Source organism: Gouania willdenowi, chromosome 16 (genome assembly GCF_900634775.1).
Source record: "Gouania willdenowi chromosome 16, fGouWil2.1, whole genome shotgun sequence".
NCBI lineage: Eukaryota > Metazoa > Chordata > Actinopteri > Blenniiformes > Gobiesocidae > Gouania > Gouania willdenowi.
Window position 1 is genome coordinate 961302 of NC_041059.1, and position 21786 is coordinate 983087.

Genomic DNA, 21786 nt, shown 5'->3' on the forward strand with positions numbered 1-21786 from the left:
CCTTTATTGTTACTTTTAACCTCTTTTCACCAGATTTCATGATTATTTTTTAACCAATTTAACCACATTCTAATTTGAAACCTTTAACCAATTTCTGTGTATTTTGAAATCACCTTTTCCACCATTTTTGGTCACTTTGAACCCATTTTGTTTCTGATTAAAACAATAATTTCCATCTTTAAGATGTCTATAATAAACATTCCTGGATAACAGTGGATATTATTCAAATGAATAAATAAATGTGGTAATCACAGATTCATAGAACAATGGACCATCATGTTGGGGGTCAAAGGCTGAAAAGGTTGATAACCACTGATTTAGTGTATATTTTATGGTCGTTTTTATGTAATATTTTCTCATTTTGTGCATTTTTATTGCTGTTTTGAGTATTTTTGTTGTCATTTAGTCTTTTTTCTGTCAGTTTGTGAGTTTGTGATTTCATTTTGTGAACGTTTGTCGAGCTTTGTCGCTGAGTGTACATTTTATAGTTGTTTTTATGTGATCTTGTTATTTTGTACATTTTTTTCTTATCAATTTTCTTCAATTTTCTGATTTTGTGTTGTCGTTTTTGTGTATTTTGGAGTCATTTTGTGTATGTTTCTGTCACTTAGTGTATTTTCCTCTCATTTTGTGCATTTTTATTATTGTGGTTTTTAGTGTTTTTGTTTCACAATCACTGATGTATACACATTAGAACAGGTGTTACGTTATGTTAATTTTGAGATAGTAGCGCAATTAAAACATAAAGTTCGTTCAAATTTTTTGTTTTTCATAAAAATGAATGTGGTCATAAGAGTTTAATTTATATTAAAATATAGTTTTTAAAATACTGGGAGAGCATTTGATAACTTTTCTCCACCTGTTGACGTCAAAGCAGCTAGCTAAACTAAGCTAACTATCGAACGACAGGTCAGCTGACCAATCATCTGGGCCTGTGTGACAGGTGTCGTCCGTGATGTGACCAATGGGAGTGGCTAGGGGGCGGGACTAAGAGCGGGGACGTTGCGTACGGTGAGTTGAAGGAAGACAGGCTGATACTTCTGTAACACAGGGAGCTACTGGTCCTCTAAAGCTTTTAATTCACTATTTAAATCACATTTAATTCATTCAACTTTTAATGGTGAGCTTTTAACTCAGCGGTGCTGCTGTTTGAGCGACAAACGGCGGTTTTTCGGCGAAAAAGGACGGAAATTTACTCGACTTCTGTTGGAGACATACTTTGGAGAAAAAAAGAAGTGATTTTAATTAAATTTTTTGAAAAAAAGGACAAAATGACCAACCGGGAGGACGAGTATGACTACTTGTTCAAAGGTGAGTGCTGTGCGGTGTCACATGACGTCAGGTGAGGCCGACGTGGAGACAAAGACACCTGTTCCTTTAAATCTATTGTTTCTAAAGCAGCTTTAAATGTTTCACATTATGTGTTAAATTCGTGGAGAATTCAGGCTTTGGTAAAAACTGGTTGAAAAAATGACGGAATGAACAATGTTTACATTTAACATTTATATTATTTTACATATTAACACTAAAAACCAGGATTTACGTTACGTCACGTCACGTCACACACTACTACAAAATAAAATTCCCATTGTTGATAATCCAGAGTAAAATAAATAACCCTCAATGTGGTGTTTTCTTAACAACCAATAAACCTAGAGTGATACTTCAAAACAGAGGTGTTAAACTTGAGGCCTGTGGGCCAAATCCAGCCTGCCAAAAGCTTCAATTTGGCCCACGGGACAGTTTTATCTAGAGTGAAAACTCTATTAAAGTAAAAGGATTTCTTAAGTTCAGGAAGTATAAGTGGTCGGCACACACTAAGGAGTTGAAATAAGGCAGGAAAAAAATAAAAACATGTGAAAACTCCAAATATTTGACCAAAAAAATCCACATTTTCCTAATAATTTGTCCTTCCTGTTCAATGAAATGACACCAAAGACTGATTTGTTAACAATTATTCTTTATTTCAAACTATTTATTCACATGATGGATGGAATGTACATTATTACTAGTATTAATAGTAACCTTATCTAGTGTTTTATGCTCCTCACTATATCCAAATAAACATTTACTGGGATCTTTATTTATTTACTCCTGATATGTTGGTATATTTAATAATAATAATAATAATAATAATAATATGTTTTATGTATAAAGCACTTTTCAGACAAGAAAATACAGCTCAAAGTGCTTTAGATAATAATAATAATAATAATAATAATAATAATAATAATAATAATAAAAAAGAACAAAACACCCCCCCCCCCCAAAAAAAACACAATCAAACATATATAAAATAGCACAGGATCAAAATAAAGACACAATGATGATAATTTCACAGCTTCAGAGGCTCCAATAAGAAGACATGAGGAAACACTGGATGAGAAAATAAATAATGATAAGATAAATATTTAGCAATTTGGCTTTGTTAAAATCTTTTGAATTCATTGTTTTTAATAATTTTAAAAAATAAAGTTAGGTCTCAGACTATTTTTATTTTTAGAGGTTTTGCTATTCTTCACAATTCTGACGGTTGAAATTCTGTTTTGCAAATCATTATGTACATTATTATGTAGGTTTTTCTCATAAATTCACACTTTTGCATGTTTTGTGTATTTTTTTTGTTATTGTGTTTTTCTACCATTTTGCATATTTGTGTTGTCATTTTGAGTATTTTTGTTGTTGTTTTGTATGTTTTTGTTGTTATTTTGAGTATTTTTGTTGTCATTTTGTGTAGCTGTTACTCTATAGTATAATTCACACTTTTGGTCAAACTGTCGGTTTCCATTCATTCACATCACAACATTATTATTATTATTATTATTATTATTATTATTATTATTATTATGTTATGTGTTTTCCGTCCCTTTTACCATGTCCTGACTTCAGCGGAGAAACAAGCTGCATGTTTTTTACAACACAAATATAGTTTTATTATTATTATTATAGTGTGACTATTCCTATTTTGCTGTTGGCCTGGTGTCATATTCTGCATTATCTCAATTATAAACTGCTCCATATTTCTATTTATTGGTATTGAAGTTGAAATTCATCCTTACTCTATTATACATGATTAAAACAATATATAAAAGGTGTAGATTTTTTTCCCTCTATACATTAATTTTTAATCTCAGTATATATAATGAATTCCTTTAAGAAAAAAACCTTGTGTCTACATCTACTGTAAAGTAGAAATATGCATTTCTTTAGTGAAACTGTTCATCCATCCGTTTACAGGGTATACGATTTTTTATCATCACAAAATGACGGAAATGGGAAAAAACAATAAGACACGGACTATGTAATTATACCCTCACCTGCTTATTTTTGGGTAATTCTTGGTCTGATTTACAAAATCTGCAACGTTAAGTTTGTCAGCGAGCAGAACACACACTCTTACCATTATCTGTGTTTCCATTACATGTGATAGGTCAATAAAAACTGGTGATGGAAACACCTGAGTATCACTAAAAAAGTGTTTCACTCGTATCAATAGTGAAATGTGTCGTTAAAGCTCAGTGGAAACACTTTTTTACCAAAAATAGACTAGGGCTCGATTAAATCAGTGGTATTTTTTCCGAATTCCGTTTGATTTTTCCCCAAAATTTTTTAAATTCCGTTTTTTTTAGAAATCTTAATCATTTTATTTCAGAAAATATAATTTTTTAACTCCTAACAAAATAAATACTAATAACTAAAAAACCCATAATTAAACAAAAATGTGTGTCATAAATAAAGTAAGATTAATTAAAAGGAAGATATAAATTGTAGTGACATGAATTATTCTGACTCCTCCTTTTTAATTATTTATATCATACAAAGATGTATGAGAACAGCATTAATATCACCATATTCCCCCTCAGGGATCCATTTTTTACTGAATCTGATCAGGTTTATTGATTAGGTTTTGATCAACTTAATTTAAATTAACCTAATTTAAATGATCCTGGTTACATCATTCCAGACCATGTCATTAAACAAAAATACATGGACACAAAGATGCATCAGTCATTTCACCACTAGGGGGCAGAATATTTATTTTTTATCTTTTTATCACTTTTTAAAAAAAATTAGTTTCTAAACAACAAAACAAACACTAACACAAACATACACAAGTCCAGGACAATAAGAACACTACATAATGAAACACACAATCTGCACTCAAACAACAATAAAACCTAAAGAAGGGATGTTTTTTAATTGCACTGTCACACAGTGGGCGGTGCTCTGGGTCAGAATATTTACAGTGTCAGAAGTTATCAATAATCTATGATGTTTCAGACTCTACAACAGAACAACGTTATCCACAGATCTTCTGTAGCTCTGATGAGATGTTTAAACGCTCTGAGCAGGTGAAGATGATTAATGCTGACTCATGTTTTCACGGAGCGATGCAGCGCTACGTGAGAGACAGACAGAGTTTTACAGACACAGCAAAGTTAAACAGGCACTGGTGGCTCTGATTTAGGAGTCAGTGATGAGTTGCAAATTTTTTGGGCAGTTTAGACTAGGAGTGTGACGATATCTCGATACGGCGATATATCGTGATATTTTTCTGCATGAGCGATTATCGATATGCTCCCGCTAAGTATCGATATATTATATATTTTTGTTTTTGGAATTTTTTTTTTTTTTACAAAACCTTTTCTGTTTTTTCACTAAAATGTGCAGGTACGTCTTTACAGAAATTTTGTCACTGTTTGTTGAAGGAACCAATATATTGTTTACTGGAATATTTCACTATAATGATGTCACTGGTGAGAAAGACCCTATTTATTGTTTACATAAAGCATTTGGAGATACTTATTCATTTACATTGGTATGTTGACACTTATTTACAGAAATGTTGCACTAAAATAGTGTCACTGTTCATGGGACACTTTTTATATTTATTGTCTTTCAGAGATATTAAATACAAGTGTTATTTTTTCACTTAATCTTTTTTTCTTGTTATGTCTTGATTATCGTAGATTGATTTCTGACCAATATATTGATAATCGCAGTATTGTCATATCGTGAGATAATCAATATTTTAAATTTATAAAGATTAAAAAAATAAAATAAAATCTTAGTTTGTAATTGTAATGAAATTGGACTCAGTTATGTAGGATTGTATGTTAAGGTTTTCTGTTATTCAGACAACTTTTTTAGCTTTTTAACGTATTATTTAAAAAAAAAAGACAAAATTAACTTGCTGGAATTATGTCAGGTTGGTTCCTCAAATATCACTCGTTTGCTGTGTTTCCATTACCTTTGGAAATGTGCAAAATCTAAATATCTCAATAAAAACTAGGGTAAGGCATCGTTTAGATTTGAACAATTCTGATTCTGATTCTTTGAGTTGTGCAGGTCAACACGTCACAGATTTCACAGGAGATTTTTTTTCATCTGAAAAAGGCCATTTTTATTAATTCACTTAGTTGATACAGTTTAATCTGGTTGCTGTAATGTAACTAGGATATTCAATTAACAAAGGTCTCCAACTGTAACTGTAAAAGTGAAACTTTCTGAAATATAACTACAAACAAGTCTAAAAACATAGAGCTATGGGTAGATGTGAAGCTAAACACAACGCTGGAGCAGTCATGTGACATTAACAGTTCTTGATGAGAAAGATTAAGTTAATTCGGGTCGTTCTGCGGTTGAGCGACTTGTGGCGATGACGCGCTGGTGACGACATAATCCAAGATGGCGGCGGCCTGGACTCCACCCGACACTATGTAATAAAAGCCTTAAAAGACATGGATATAATGAAAAGAGTGGATGGACAGAGACATAAACATGTAGACTTTCACACAGACCTCGGTAAACAAGTTTCACCACGGTTACCAGGCTCCTCCCCCAAAACAACCTTCAATGGAAACACCTTCAAACACACATTAGACTTTGTGGAAACTTTAGAAATATCACTTTTATTTAGATAAAACTGTAATGGAAACACGGATAGTGTCAGATGTTTCCCTCTGTGTGTCTGTGTAAACACGACCTTATTCAGTTTAACGTTAATGTAAATCACTTACACTCACGTAAAATGACTTAAAACTACAGCATAAATCTGTGTCTAATGAGTAAAATGATCTGTTATTTCCTTTATGGATCACGTCCAACACTTCATCCATGCCTGAATAAAATCTTCCTTTAATGTGACTAAATAAAGGTCACAGTGATATCATTAGCATGGATGCTAAAGTGCTTTGTGTCATATTAAAACAGAGGGGCACAACTTATATCAGAGCAGGAGCAAAAAAGGGCCACAATCTTGGATTATGTCGTCACTAGCGTGTCATCGCCGCAAGTCGCACATGCACAAAACAATCCGAATTAACTTAAAGCCGCTTCAACCAAGTGAAGTGTTTACAAGAAAGAGGAATTATCTAATTCGGAATTAAAAATGGAATAAACCAGCCACATGATTCAGAATTAATTTTAATTTGAAATTAAATTAGCATTAGTAATTATGTGTTTACAAGGTCAGGTTAAAGAGGAATTAAAGCTCCCATTATGTACATTCATGTCAGCATTCACAATAATTATTATAATTTTAATTATTATTATTATTATTATTTTAGAGTGGTTTAGTTAGTTTTTTTGTGTGTTTCTGTCATCCTTTTGTGTATTTTTCCTGTAAAATGTATCTGTTTTGGAGTCATATTGTGTATTTCTTTTTTTGTGTATTTCTGTCATCATTTTGTTGGTTTGTTGTATTGTGGGTTTGAGTATTTTTTTGTCATTTTCTGTGATTTTGTATGTTTTCTTGAGTCATTTTGTGTACTTTTGTTCTTGTTCTGTGTTATTTTGAATTTGATTTCCGTTGTCGTTTTAATTTCTGTAGTATTTTTGTGTGTTTTTGGAGTATTTTCTGTGCTGTATTTTTTGTATTTTTTTTGGGGTATATTTTAATGTATTCTTGCTGTTGTTTTGTGTATTATAATATAATGTAGTGCGTTTACATACAACTAGGTGCCAGTTGACTACGTCTGCACTTAAGTCTAACATGGCACTGGGTTAAAATGTGATTAAGACTCTTAAAATACGTACACAGAAGAATTTAAAGTAGATAGAAATATAGAAATACTCTGAAAGTTGTCAGTGTCGTTTCTGTGACAGTACAGTACTCCTTTAATACTTAAATTAAAAAAAAAAACACAAAAAATTGGTCCAAATCTTGCAATTGAAATTGAATCAGACAAAAGAAACCCTGACATTTTTATTATCACATAATTTACCTTCAAACATTAGAGAAAACATGTCACATTTAGGACCAGTTGATGACTGACGTTCTTATTTATGGACGTATAGTATAGTATAGTATAGTATAGTATAGTATAGTATAGTATAGTATAGTATAGTATAGTATAGTACACTACAGTATAGTATAGTATAGTACACTACAGTATAGTATAGTATATATAGTACAGTATAGTACATATATGTTGTTGTTCATAGTACCAACAGTTCATAATAAAGAGGAAACAAAGTGCTCAGTCTGTTCAAATATAGCACTGAGATGTGTTGTCAAACTGGAAATACCTGAACACACACACACACACACACACTGTGTGTGTTATAGAGCATGAGACTTTAGTAAAATACATTCCACAGAAATGTTGTCGTGCTTCACTATTGTTGGACCGATCACTGCAGGGTTTTTCAACCTTGGGGTCATGACCCCATGTGGGGTTGCCTGGAGGAAAAAAATGTGATAAGTAGTAATAAGTTAAATTACTGATTTGAATTATATTTTCTTAATTTTCTAATCTTTTTAATTGCAATTATTCATTTTTGTTTTTTATCTATTTTGCACAATTAAAAAACCAAAACAATAAATAATATCACAGAAATATACATACAGTGCAGGAAGAAATCTCAAAGACCCTCAATATGTATTATTCTTTTTCAAATTAAAACACCACACACAATCTCAAACAACTGTATTATATACTTTCACTCTCTCAATTATAAATGTATTTGAAATAAAATGCAGTATAAACATTGTCACTTTGTGCACTAATCTTTGCTACTCGTTATTTGTAACAAACACACTACAACAAATATGATCAAAAAACGAATTTTTCGCCTGAAATTTGTGATATAAAAATAGGATCACGACCAGAAAAAGGTTGAGAACCTCTGGATCAATCACAGGCTTTGATACGCTGAGTCATTCCTGAACGCCACTGCCTTTGTTCTGAAACAGCTTCCGTCTCTCTATGGTTGGTGGCCTTGAACCTAGTTTGGTGAGTCAGCGTCACCGCTGCTGTTTTAAGACGTAAAGATAGTAGAGCTAGTCTACTAGATGTTTGTTCTCTGACCTTCTACTGCTGTCGCTAGGAAGGCAGGAAATTACAAAAGGTACCGCTTGAACCTAAAATGGAATTTATTTATTTATTTGTTTGTTTGTTTGTTTGCTTGTATGACGGCGTATTAGGGCCACATTAAAATAAAAATAAATCCGAGCACCACGAGATTAAAGTCGTAATATTTTGAGAATAAAATCTGGATTTTATGACAAAAAAAGTCGGGATTTTACGAGAATAAAGTTGGGATTTTATTAGAATAAAATCAGGATTTTATGCGAATAAAGTTGTAATTTTATTAGATTAAAGTCGTAATATTTTGACCTAAAATTGTAAGATTTCAAGAATAAAGTGTGGATTTTATTAGATTAAAATCAAGAATTTATGAGAATAAAGTCATAATTTTATTGAAGTTGTAATATTTTTAGAATAAAGTCGGCATTTTATGAGAATAAAGTTGGAATATTTTGAGATTAAAGTCATATTATTTCTAGAATAAAATTGGGTTTTATAAGAATAAAGTTGTAATTTTATTAAATTAAAGTCGTAATATTTCGAGGAAAAGTCAAAATTTTATTAGATTAAAGTTGTAATATTTCAAGATTAAAATCTTGATCTTTTGAGAACAAAAGTCATCATTTCATTATCTAAAATTGGCCCTCATCAGCTTCTGTAAATGTGACTTCATTAGCAAACCTTTGGCTTTTATCACCATATTGTAAATTTAGTTTATTTTCTAAATTTTGACTTTAATCTTGACATTTCGTCCTTATTCTTGATTTGCCGAAATGTATTTTTTCTCCATCAAAGGTGGCCCTAATCTGCTTCCGTACTATTGTTAATAAAATTATTTATTTATTTACGTATTAATCAAAATCAAACGTAAATTGCAGGATGACCCAGTATATACCCCCACATGCATTTTTTTGAAAATATCACACATTTGCATGCAATATTTCCCCAAAATAGAGTGAGCAAAGAAATGGAAATGTTAATTCCAAAATCTGATGTAAAATGACAAACAGGTGGCAAATATCTATTAAGTTTAGTACGCTACAGGGTAGAAATATGAAATTAATAACCAAAAGTTACCATAATTACTGTATTAAGCGTGTTCAGTAAGTTATTATGTACCAAATTATGTTTTAATTGGCTTTCCATCGTTTTAATTTGATTAAATCTTGTAAATAATTAAATTTTTTACGCTTCAGAAGTCAAAACTGGAGCTGAAATCTCACGAGACTTCGAAACACGTGATATTCTCCCAAATTATTTTTCTATTTCTGTTTCAGGAAGTTAAGTCTGTAAGTTCCGTCTGTTTTTTGCGTCGTGAAATTATGTTTTAAAAAATTACATTTGGTGATGAATTTGATGCTAGAATGTACTTCAAAATAAAAGCCTTTGGAGGTGTAAATCACCATTTTACACAGATTGACACAATCTACATATATTTGATTTTGAGACACTACAAGGTTAAAATTATTAAACTTTTACCAACTAAAAATGTCCAAATGATAAAAGCTAATTTACAGTTAAATGTTTAGATATTAATGACCAGAGATGGAAGAAAGACGTGTGTTTAAAGTGAAGAAAAAGTGGTAGGAGGGTTGTGTCAGGGCCTCTTATTGTGAAAAGCAAAAAGCAGAACTTGGTGTATTATTGTGAAGCACCTCCATAGTAACAAAATATAAAAATAGATGTGAAAAGTTTAAAATTCCATCAAAAGGTTTTTTTGATCTTCTATGGACATTGTCTTAAAACAGGGGTTTTCAACTTTGGGGTCGTGACCCCATGTATGGTCACCTGGAATCAAAATGAAGTCACCTGAAATGTGTTCTTGGGTGTCAAAGGTGCTTTCATTCAAATATAATATGTATTATTGTTATTCAAATATAATGTGTATTATTGTTAGCGTAGGAGTTCTTATTTTTCTTCCATAACTCCTTTATCCTGTAACTCCTCCTATAGATTATTAATGCAGCACTAATGACACGTATGTCATTAGTCGACGTTTTTTGTTCAAGGTCACGCCAAGTGTCAAAAACCAAATTTTTTATATCTCTACAAATATTTATCGAACAAGTTCAATGCTTATACAGTATTTATGAAATGCTCATCTCAAGTGCAGTATTTTATTTAATCAGACCAAAGCTGTACGACCTACCAGTAAAAAGATCTGTAGGGGTCAAAGTTCATGATGTCATAAAAAAATAATAATTATTTCTCTATAACTTGTCCACACATTGAGATACAGTGCTCAGACTGGTACCATTGAACAACATTTCATTTCAATGTGTGACTTTGACCTTCGCTCAAGGTCATATTTAAGGTCAAGGTCAGTCTTCTGTTTTCCCTCATTATTACTTTCAGTTTAATTAGTAAAAAAAACAAAAGGACATTATTCAACTACTAAATACACACAATAACATGTTGTTCACATGAACAGTTCTAAGGCGTAACCGCCTTGTGAATACAGGTCTTGGCTAGTTATTATTATTAGGGATGTCCTGATACAACTTTTTCACTTCCGATATGATACCGATATTGCAGCCTTGAGTAATGGCCGATACCGATATCAATCCACTATATCAGCAAGAATCATGCATATTTATTAGTGTGGAATGTTAGAAAAAGTTTGATCATGTGATGTTAGTCAAACAGAGAACAATAGTCAACAACAGTAGGGATGAGAAAAACTGACCCATTTATTATTAACCATGTGGTTACATACATTTTAACCTTCAACATAATATCTACAGTATTCTACAATTGATTAAATATAATATCATATATATCAGAGATTTTAGATGCAGTCTGATAAAATTCAATATTCGTTTTCTGGCTGATATCGAACCGATATCAATATTGGATCGGGACACCCTTTATTATTATTATTATTATTATTATTATTATTATTATTATTATTATTATTATTAATAATAATAATAATAATGATATTAAGCCCCAAAATAAACATCTGCCATTGTTTTGATTTTCTCTCTGTGAAAACAGCAGAAATGCGTGAGGAAGTCAAACAGAAGAAATCCCAGTAAGAATGAATTAAAAACACTATAATTTGTCTTCATGTTTTTGTTTCCAGCAGCTTTAACGTGTAGACTGAGGCTCATTATGTCAGTGTTATTAGTCTGTCGTCTCAGCTAAATGATAAATACATGCAGGATTGTCTGTTATGAAATGTGTGCCACATATTTAAGTATTCACACTCAACAACAGACACGTGATGGGTGTGTAATGGCGCTCTGACTCTACCTCCCAGGTGGATATCTGTCCTCCACCCAGCATCTTTTGTCTGAGGACAAATGCAGATTGAGAGGTTCACGACTCATTTGTGTAGTAAAACCTGATCATTAGTATTTGTAGGTGTACGTTGCTTTTTTCCCCTTTGTGAAACACGCTGCATTGCTTCATGGACTAGACTTGTTTGTGCCGCAGATCACAGTTGTGTAATTGGTTAATGAGGCTAATACGTTTCACAGTAAACATGTTCTGCAACAAAGGGGCGGGTGACGCTATTTCACAAAAGTTCAGTTAAAAGCAGAGATGTGTAATAGTTAATATTGTGAAACGATCCTCCACTGTTTTTATACAAGTTCGTCCTAAAACCTTCTACTGTAAATGACCTTGTTAGTAGATCTATGTCATTATTATGCACCATACTCCTTTTATAAACTTTTAAAGCTGGGACTACTTAAAAATATTGAAATCATGTGATTGATGATGTCACACGGCCCCACTTCCTGTAAACATCCCATTGTTTTAAAACTGAAGTGAAACATTCAGACTGATTTTTAGATTATTTAACAGCTTTTTAGATCATTTGGTAGATTTTTCAGTCAAAATAACAACTTGTACTGCTTTTAGTTGCTCTAAATAATCAGGAAAAGTTAAAAATGTAGATGTAAACCTCTTTTGTTTACAGTAAGAGCATAAAAACAGACCTACTGTGAGAGTTTCCACTCTGAGGTTTGGTAGTAGACAATAAAGCAGAGAAGAAGAGCTCTCCTAAGGGACCTTTACTCTCCCTTAAACAGTGCACGACTGACGTTCTGGTGGTTGAAGTTAGATAATATGACTAGTGTGAACACTGTGCACACTAAAGTTAGAACTATAACTTTATCCAGTGATTAGAGAGGAGAATAAATACTTAAACACAAAAGACATGTGTTGCACTATAAGTTGTTGTTTGGTTTCAGGTGATTTCTACAAATTAAAAAACGCTCCCAGAACAATCTGACATTTCCTCCACGATTCAGGCTCTAAGGGGTTAAAACTCACTTCAAACACAATCGCAATTTCAACATTCCTGTTCCTATTTCCTAAGAGCAAAGCTTCGAGCTGCAGTGAGTCAACATGACTGCTTCTGTCTGATGGACTGACTCAGAGTTTCACCCACAACCCTCAGCACACAGCAGCACACCTTGCTTTTATGCTCCGGTCCTCATTCTCTGAGATGTTGAAGCTCTCAATAATGCTTTCTATACATGTAGTGTGTCTCAGATTGGACATCATATAGTTACACATGATATTTTTAACTAGAAGTGATAAATGTTCCTGCTGAGTGAGTTCACATTTTGAAACCCTGAAGACGGGGGTTCTCAACCATGGGGTCAGGTCAATTTGAGGCCATTTTGCTTTTTTTGTTTAGTTTTTTACCCTTTTTCTGCAACTCCACCAAACTCACCATATTTTAACATATTTTCATCACTTTTTATGTCCATATTTTTGCTCCTTTAAATGTATTTTTCAAATGTATTAATTTCTGACACTTCTACATCACATTTTAATGACTTTTCTGCACATTTTTCCACTTTTCAGACATGTTCATCACTTATAAACCCTTTCCTCCACTTTTACACCTAATGTCACATATATTGACCCATTATTGTCACTTTTAACCTCTTTTCACCATATTTCATAATTATTTTTGCCACTTTAAACACATTCACCATTTGTCATGCCCATTATTTGCCAGTTTAAACTAATTGTTTTAATATTGATTTAATTCGTAAAAAGCACAAACTTGTCAACAAATTAAGATACAGGTTAACATTTTTGCCATTTTTTTAAATTTTCAATTGCCAAATACGAATTCACCTTATGATTATTTATTATGTGTGAATTATATAATGTGAGATCAGTACACCTCTTTGTTGTAATAAGATGTTTAAATAAATAGAGGAAATAAGTCATGTGTATGAGGCTTTACATGCTTACTTTAAATGTGAATAACGTTGTTTTCCTGTAGCGATGATGAACTGGTGTGTTTCTGTCCCAGTCTGACGTCTCCTGGTTTTCCTCTTCCTCTTTCCAGTTGTGCTGATCGGAGACTCGGGTGTGGGGAAGAGTAACCTGCTTTCCCGTTTTACGCGCAACGAGTTCAACCTGGAGAGCAAAAGCACCATCGGAGTGGAGTTCGCCACCCGCAGCATCCAGGTGGAGGGCAAGACCATCAAGGCTCAGATCTGGGACACGGCCGGACAGGAGCGATACCGCGCCATCACTTCAGCGTCAGTTCAAAACACAACCCATTAACAGCCGTTAACTATGGAGGACCACACCTGCCAAAATTACTATTCAATTATTAAAGAAATAAACATGTGAAAAAAAAGGAAAATTTCAAATTAAAAACAAATAAATAAATAAGTGGGTTAAAAATTTAAAAAAAGTTTAACTATAAATACATCATTAAATAAATAAATACAGTTTAACACAGACACACTTAGGACAGTCCCCCAATTACATTTATATTTTGTTGCCACAATTAAGAATAAATGTAAAAATAAAAACAATAATAAAAATAAATGTAAATATAAAAATAAAACAAAAATACACATTTGTATAAAGTATGAAATAAATGAGTAAATGAATAAAAGATTAATAAATAAATAAACATCAATAAAGGGGAGAGATTTTTGGGGTCCATCCATAAAGTCAGTAAAATGATGGTCCATTGTTCTATGAATCTGTGATAACCACATTTATTTATTCATCTGAATAATATCCACTGTTATCCAGGAACGTTTATTATTATTATTATAGTCATCTTAAAGATGGAAATCCTGGTTTTAATCACTAATAAAATGGTTCAAAGTGACCAAAAATGGTGGAAAAGGTGGTGAAATGGAATTTTAAAAACCACAGAAATTGGTAAAAAGTTGTAAAATATAGTGGATAAAAACAGACAAAAAAAGGAACAATTAATTTAATAAAATGGGTTCAAAGTGATAAAAAATGGTAATTTAATTCTACTTTTATTTATCAATCTATATTTAATTTTTGGACAATATCTTTTTTTATTTTTGCATTGATTTATTTAATAGAGTATTTCTATTTTAACTTTTGTATTTTTTGCACTCATATTTATTTGTATTTAAAATTTGTTTTTTAAATAATTTTTCGTGTCTATTTTTTTATTAATTTAGCCAGCGTTTCGTCTGTTTCCTGTTTCCAGGTATTACCGTGGAGCGGTCGGAGCGCTACTGGTTTACGACATCGCCAAACATCTGACATATGAAAACGCTGAGCGATGGTTGAAGGAGCTCCAGGACCACGCTGACAGCAACATCGTCATCATGTTGGTGGGAAACAAGAGCGACCTGCGCCACCTGAGGGCGGTGCCCACGGACGAGGCCAAGGCTTTCGCAGGTTGGAGCACGTCCACGTATTTTTAAATCTCACACAGGAATCATTCACAGCGTAGGGCACGGGTGGCAAACTCATGTTAGTTCAGGGGCCAAATAAGGAGCAGCTTGATCTCTAGTGGACCACATGTTTTATACAGAAAAACAAGTCATTTCACTTTTAGAATCTACATATACATAAAATACAAAATATGTAAGAAACCGACTATATCAAAGCAATAAGTGACAGTTATCAGTCCCAACAGGATCTACACTTTACATTTTCTAGATTTTGTAACCAATTTATTTTTAATTAAGATAAATATTATGTAGTAATTTGAGGAAAATTGAAGGAGTTTGTAATAATTTTTAGTTTTTTCAACTATTTAACATTAAAAATGACTGCAATCATGTGATACAAGCAACGGGAAACCTGTGATAACGTGCAAATATTGTTGAGTTTCATTTACACAATGGTTTATGTTTTTTTTTGTCATTTTTACTTTTTCATGTGAGCCACGTTGGATGCTCACAAGGGCCGGATTTGGCCCCTGGGCCTTATTTTGACACATGTGGTGTAGGGGGATTGCGTGGGGCACGGGCGAGCGCTGCCGGCATGAGTGTTATGGGGGGTCCGGGGGCATCCCCCCCATATAATGTTGACATCTATAACCCTCTGAAACACTATTTCCTGCATTTCAAAATTCAATGAGGTAATATTGGGACTGTTATTTACTTTCCAGATAGAACCAGATAACTTAAATATCAATATAAATTAAATATTTAATACCAATTTCTTTTTATCAAAAAAATAAATAAAAATGTATATTTCAAGATAATAAATGAGTTTGATGTATTTATGAACAAAAATGTCAAAATATTTTTGTTTGTGTGATTTTCAGGACATGTCAAATCTTTCTGGAAGGTAATCAACATCTTATTAGTTTTTGAACAAATACATGTTTTTTTTAATAAAAAAAAACAACAAACGTAATTTAGGAATTTATAAAAACAAGTGAACATTTTAATGTAATGAACTTAACTGTGCGTGTGCTGCGTGTTCAGGACTCATGGTAATGTGGTTGTGATAATGAGCTGAATTCTTTTACTCACAGTGACAGTAATTCAGGCGTTGTTTAAACGTAACGGTATTAACACAGCGATGGAAACGTTCCCGTGCGATGACGGCGTCTCTGACAGAAGGTCAAAACTGTCCTGTTTGTCACATGGTCCTGTGTGTTGACCTCTGACCTGCATAAACAAAGACAATGTGTTTCCACTGGTAATCAGCTTCTACTTCTGTTTCCTCCAGACCACAGTCATTTACACCAGGGGTTCTCAACCTTGGGGTCGCGACCTCATTTGGGGTCGAGAGACACTGGGAGGGGGGGTCGCCAGATGCCTTAGAAATAAGAATTGTTTTTAACTCTGAGCTCATTTTTGTTATTTTTACTCTTTTTCTGCAACTTCACCAAACTCACCATATTTTAACCTATTTTCATCACTTTTTCTTGCCATATTTTTGCTCCTTTTAATGTATTTTTTCTACATTTCTCCCATTTCTGACACTTCTACATCATATTTTAATGACTTTTCTACACATTTTTTCCACTTTCCAGACATGTTCATCACTTATAAACCATTTCTACCACTTTTACACCTAATGTCACATATGTTGACCTATTACTGTTACTGTACTTTTAACCTCTTTTCACCAGATTTCATGATTATTTTTGCCAATTTAACCACATTCACTATTTGTAATTCCCATTATTTTGCCAGTTTAAACTAATTGTCTGTTTTTATCCACTCTAATTTGCATCTTTTAACCAATTTCTGTAGTTTTTAAAATCCCATTTCACCACCTTTTCCACCATTTTTTAACCCACTTTATTGTAATGTTTTTAATATTTAATTTAATTTAATTTAATTTATTAAGACCAGGATTTCCATCTTTAAGATGACTATAATAATAATAATAAACGTTCCTGGATAACAGTGGATATTATTCAGATGAATAAATAAATGTGGTTATCACAGATTCATAGAACAATAGACCATCATTTTACTGACTTTATGGATGGACCCCAAAAATCTCTCCTTTATTCCCCCTTATAGATGGTCCTGTCTCCACATGACTGTTCTTCAATGTTCATGTCTGTGTTCAACCACCTTCAGCTACAGTGGGGGTCCCTGCTCTATGGGACCTTTATTTTGGGGGTTGTGGCCTTTAAAAGGTTGAGAACCACTGATTTACATGATTAATTATGATGGATATGTCCACGCAAAGTAGGATTTAAATTGCTCAACACAGACTGTGTCTGTGTGTGTCTGTGTGTGTTTGTGTTTGTGTTAAAATGTCCTCACTCGGGGCTGTTGGTCGACTTGCACGGTGAGATTTACTCGTTGGGTCAGAAGCCATTTAAATCCAACCAAACCAGCCCAGTGAGAACACACACACACACACACACACACACACACACACACACACACACACACACACACACACACACACACACACACACACTCCTTGATGTTGTGTCACTGCATCTGTAAATACGTGGCAGAATATCATACGGCAGTGCCATCATGAAAGGTTGTTTAATATATGAACTCAAACAGTGTGAGTATGCAGACGTTTTGTAATGTTGTGTGTTAAGTGTGTGTGTTTTGTGTGATTTTTCCAGAGAAGAACGGGCTGTCCTTTCTGGAAACCTCAGCTCTAGACTCCTCTAACGTGGAGCTGGCTTTCCAGACAATTCTAACAGGTGAGTTTCACACAAACATTGTTACATTGATCTAAAAACACTTTAAAAACATTGTTTTATTATTATTGATGAATTCATGTTGGGTGTGGGATACATATGTATGTGTATATACGTATATATGCATATGTGTGTATCCATAAAATGAAGAGTCCGTCCTTAAGACTGCTCTACTGTAAAGTGCCTTGAGATACCATTGGTTATGATTTGGCGCTATACAAATAAAGATTGATTGATTGATTATTTTTAATGTCTGTTCAAATCAAGCAGTAAAGATCATTTTAATGGTTCCCTGTGTGGCCACTAGATGGCAGCACAGCCTGTGGAATCAGACACGACCTGAACCTTTCATAACCTTTCACAGTCTAACACTGAGACAGCCCTCGGCCAATCAGAGGGTGGCGAGAATACACTGTATCGCCTAAAGTATTGGGACACTTAAAGGCCACACAGAGTGCTTCTACACACTTTTTCAGAAAGCTTTTGAACAACTTTAGTCTGTTTAGGTTACATTAGTATTTTTTTAACTTAGCACCAGTATGATTTCATGGTGCAGTAATTATTAAGTTAGATCATAGATGAATGTTTATTACTGATCATGTAAAAACACTAAAGGTGGGCCAATTGTATCTTCTTTACACAATGTGTGTTAAAACTAAGGGAATGGGGTAAAAAAATAGCCAGTACAGTGCGAGTACTAAATATTATTGAGTAAAGTTAAAGATAAAGTCATAATGTCGGCCTCATAGATCAATAAATCCAAGATCATCTGCTGGAAAAGGTTAAAATCACCGTTCAAAAGTTTGTTTTGATCTCCACAGTAAACACTCGGCTTTTTGACATTGTCGGAAAAGTTTGGTGCATTGCATTGTGGGATGTGGAGTCACGACCAGTGGTTCTCAACCTTTTCAGCTGTGACCCCCCAAAAAAAGGTGCCTGAGACCAGGGACCCCAGTTCTGTCATATGGAGACAGGACCATCTATAAGGGGGAATAAAGGGGAGACATTTTTGGGGTCCATCCATAAAGTATTCATCTGAATAATATCCACTGTTATCCAGGAACGTTTATTATTATTATTATTATTATTATTATTATTATTATTATTATTATTATTATTATTATTATTATTATTATTATTATCGTCATCTTAAAGATGGAAATCCTGGTTTTAATCACAAATCATGAATGTGGGTTAGTTGGCAAAAATGATCATGAAATATGATGAAAATAGGTTAAAAGTGACAAAATTGGGTCACCATATGTGCATATGGGAAAAAGTAGTGGAAAGGGTTTATAAGTGCTGAAAATATATTAAAATGTGATGTAGAAATGGGAGAAATGTAGCAAAAATACATTAAAAGGAACAAAAATATGACAAGAAAAAGTGATGAATAGGTTAAAATATGGTGAGTTTGGTGGAGTTGCAAAAAAAAATGTAAAAATAAGCAAAAATGGGCTAAAATTGTTCAGAAAGTTGAGAACCACTAGTGTACAGGACTCCTCATCCTTTTAACCTTTTAACCTTTTACATCTTTTTTTTTTGGAGCAAATGATGTTTGATTTATTGATCTATGAGAACGACACTGTCTTTGTTTGATCAGCAGCTTTAACCTTAGTGTTGAACTACTTTATTATTGTGAAACTGCCTCAGGGCTGCAGAGGATGTAGATGTAGTGAACTTTAATTTCACGTATAGGACGACAGGAAGTCCCGGTCAGCGCCGTTTTACCTCCTCCTCGTGCTGATAGTGACGCAGCACAGTTGTACTGTATCTGCCTTTGGGGTTAGCTGGGGTTGGGGTCAATTATAATTGTCATCGCTTAAATGATAACTAATTACAATGATGGCGTAGTTATAATTGTAATTTTAAAAATCTGTTGCTGTCGTAATCATAATTAAATTATAATTGAGTTTAGATAATTGTCTTTGTAATTGTATTTTTTACGCCAAACTGAGGAACCATGTTCTAGTTCTATGTACAGTTCTACACATATGTAGTTATTAATAATTATTAAAATATGTTTCATATCAAGATTCTCCACATTTTACCATTAAAAAAATATAAATCTATAAATATACTGACACAAACAAGGCTCAGACGTCCACATCATAAATATTAAAACCTATATTTTCATTGATTATGAAGCCTAACAAGGTCATCAATAGATGATAGATATTAGTTTTAAGATATTTTACAGCTGATTTAGGACCTGTTAGCATTAGAGATGCTAACAGAAAGCTAACAGAGGAAGATTAACTTTTATTAGGTTTTTTATTCCAGGCTTAGTAATTGTGATTGAATTTTAGTAATTGAGAACATAATTGTAATTGACTTCCTGAGGATAAAAAACAATTGTATTTTAATTGTAATTGGAAAAAATGCTGGTCACTGTAATTGTAATATGATTGTAACTGAACATTTTAATTGACCTGAACCCTGAGGTTAGCTGTCGAGCACGTCTCTGGTGGATTTTTCCACCTCTGAATCACTAGATTAGACTCATCAGTAGCTCCCGCACACTTCCTTTTGTTGTCCGTATTAATAAATAAGAATATTACACCTTTAGAACCTTTAGAACCAGGACTGATTCCTCTTCTCTCCTCAGCCATCTACAACATCGTGTCCCAGCGTCAGATGTCTGGACGGGCCGACTCAGACTTCTCTCCGGCCTCCAACGTGGTTCCCATCACGGTGGAACCCACCCAGACCTCGTCCAGTAAGGGCTGCTGCCAGAGCAACTGAAGGCCTGATAGACAGTCAGACAGGGAGGACAGGGCAAAGTGGAGAGACAGGTAGAGGGATTCACACAGAGACTCTTTGATGTGTCTGAATGTAAACTGAGGGACCATTAGTGTCGGCGTGGGAGGGGCTCTGCTCTTTGATCAAAGGTGCACCGTCAGCAAATATTCCACCGGTCCCTGTTGTTGACTCGTTGGAATATCTGTGCTCTGCTCCTGGCTCTGAGAGCTGTGCCTCACACACGTCTGAACCTAGACTGGACTGAAGCACATCTGTCACATCTGTCTGTAGACTATTCCTATTTATTGAAGGTGTTTTTGGTCTCACTGGGTGGGGGTTGTTTCATATCTATACTCTAGTCTTCCTTTGTGTCTCGGTGGGAGGAAGCGTCTGGACGTCCTCCATGGACACGCTGAGCTGCCTTATCCTTCCTCCTCCTCTTCCTCATCTTCTTCTGTTTCTTCTTCTCTCACAGTGACACAGAGTTTCTCCTTTGATTGCTTTGATCTTTTGCTTTGATGACTTTCCCTCTCGCTCTAGACTCTTTAGACTCTTAGATGAGTCATAGTGACTCCACGTGGCTTTAGCTCTAAATCAGACTCCGGGAGGGGGGAGGTGGAGGGGGAGGCTAATAATCTGCTGGTCTACCTCTACTTCTACTGGTTAAACTGGGAATAGATGAAGGATGGGCTAAATCAATGCACAGGCTTTGCTCTGGGAAGCTTCCTCAGCTCATTTTCTATGGAACAGGGTTCTCCTCCCGCTCGTCCCTCCCCCCCCCTCTTTTCTGTGATGTGATAGTTTCTAATAGACGAGCACAGGGAGGGATAGTTCAACACGTATGTACGTCTGCCCCCTCACACTGGGTGTTTGTTGGTTTTTGGCTTTTTAAACCAATATATATGTGTATATTTGTACTTCAAATATATTAATAAAGCACATTTGTTATATAGGCTGGCTCTGTCACTCTTTTGCTCAGAGTGGAGGTGATTGTGGAATTAAATAAATTAATAAAAGACATTAAAATTGCGATCAATCCCATAAGTCACAAAAAGTGTTGTTTTTAGATTATTTAAGATTTTAAAATCCTTTCTAAAATGTACTTCCTTACAGTGATCATTAAGCTGGGTTAAATGTCGGGATACACAAGCTTTTTATTTATATTTGATCTGAAATTTATTTATTTTTTCTCTTTCTTAATTTTGTGGATTATTTTCACCTTTATCTGTTTCACTTGATTTTTTTTACCATTTTTATTTTTTACAAAAGCAGTAACGTATACGGCAGAGGTTTAAAATATCAGAATAATGACCAAAACAAAGTGTTTTTAAAGTAATTGTG

General features: G+C 33.8%; 1 protein-coding gene across 1 annotated transcript; it reads left to right on the forward strand.

Annotated features, from left to right (window-relative positions):
• The first annotated feature begins 986 nt into the window (after nt 1-986).
• rab11al (RAB11a, member RAS oncogene family, like) lies at nt 987-21395 on the forward strand. The gene is made up of 5 exons (XM_028470788.1): nt 987-1311; nt 13630-13825; nt 14770-14963; nt 17626-17706; nt 20312-21395. The coding sequence occupies exons 1-5, from the start codon at nt 1272-1274 to the stop codon at nt 20446-20448; spliced, it is 648 nt and encodes a 215-aa protein (XP_028326589.1). The 5' UTR covers nt 987-1271; the 3' UTR covers nt 20449-21395.
• Nucleotides 21396-21786: the final 391 nt, after the last annotated feature.

What these genes read in the sequence shown, in the direction of transcription:
- rab11al (XM_028470788.1), top strand. Translation starts at nt 1,272, where the DNA reads ATGACCAACCGGGAGGACGAGTATGACTACTTGTTCAAAG. An exon ending in GTATGACTACTTGTTCAAAG is followed by an intron (nt 1,312 to 13,629) that starts GTGAGTGCTGTG and finishes TCCTCTTTCCAG; the next exon opens with TTGTGCTGATCGGAGACTCG. An exon ending in TACCGCGCCATCACTTCAGC is followed by an intron (nt 13,826 to 14,769) that starts GTCAGTTCAAAA and finishes TCCTGTTTCCAG; the next exon opens with GTATTACCGTGGAGCGGTCG.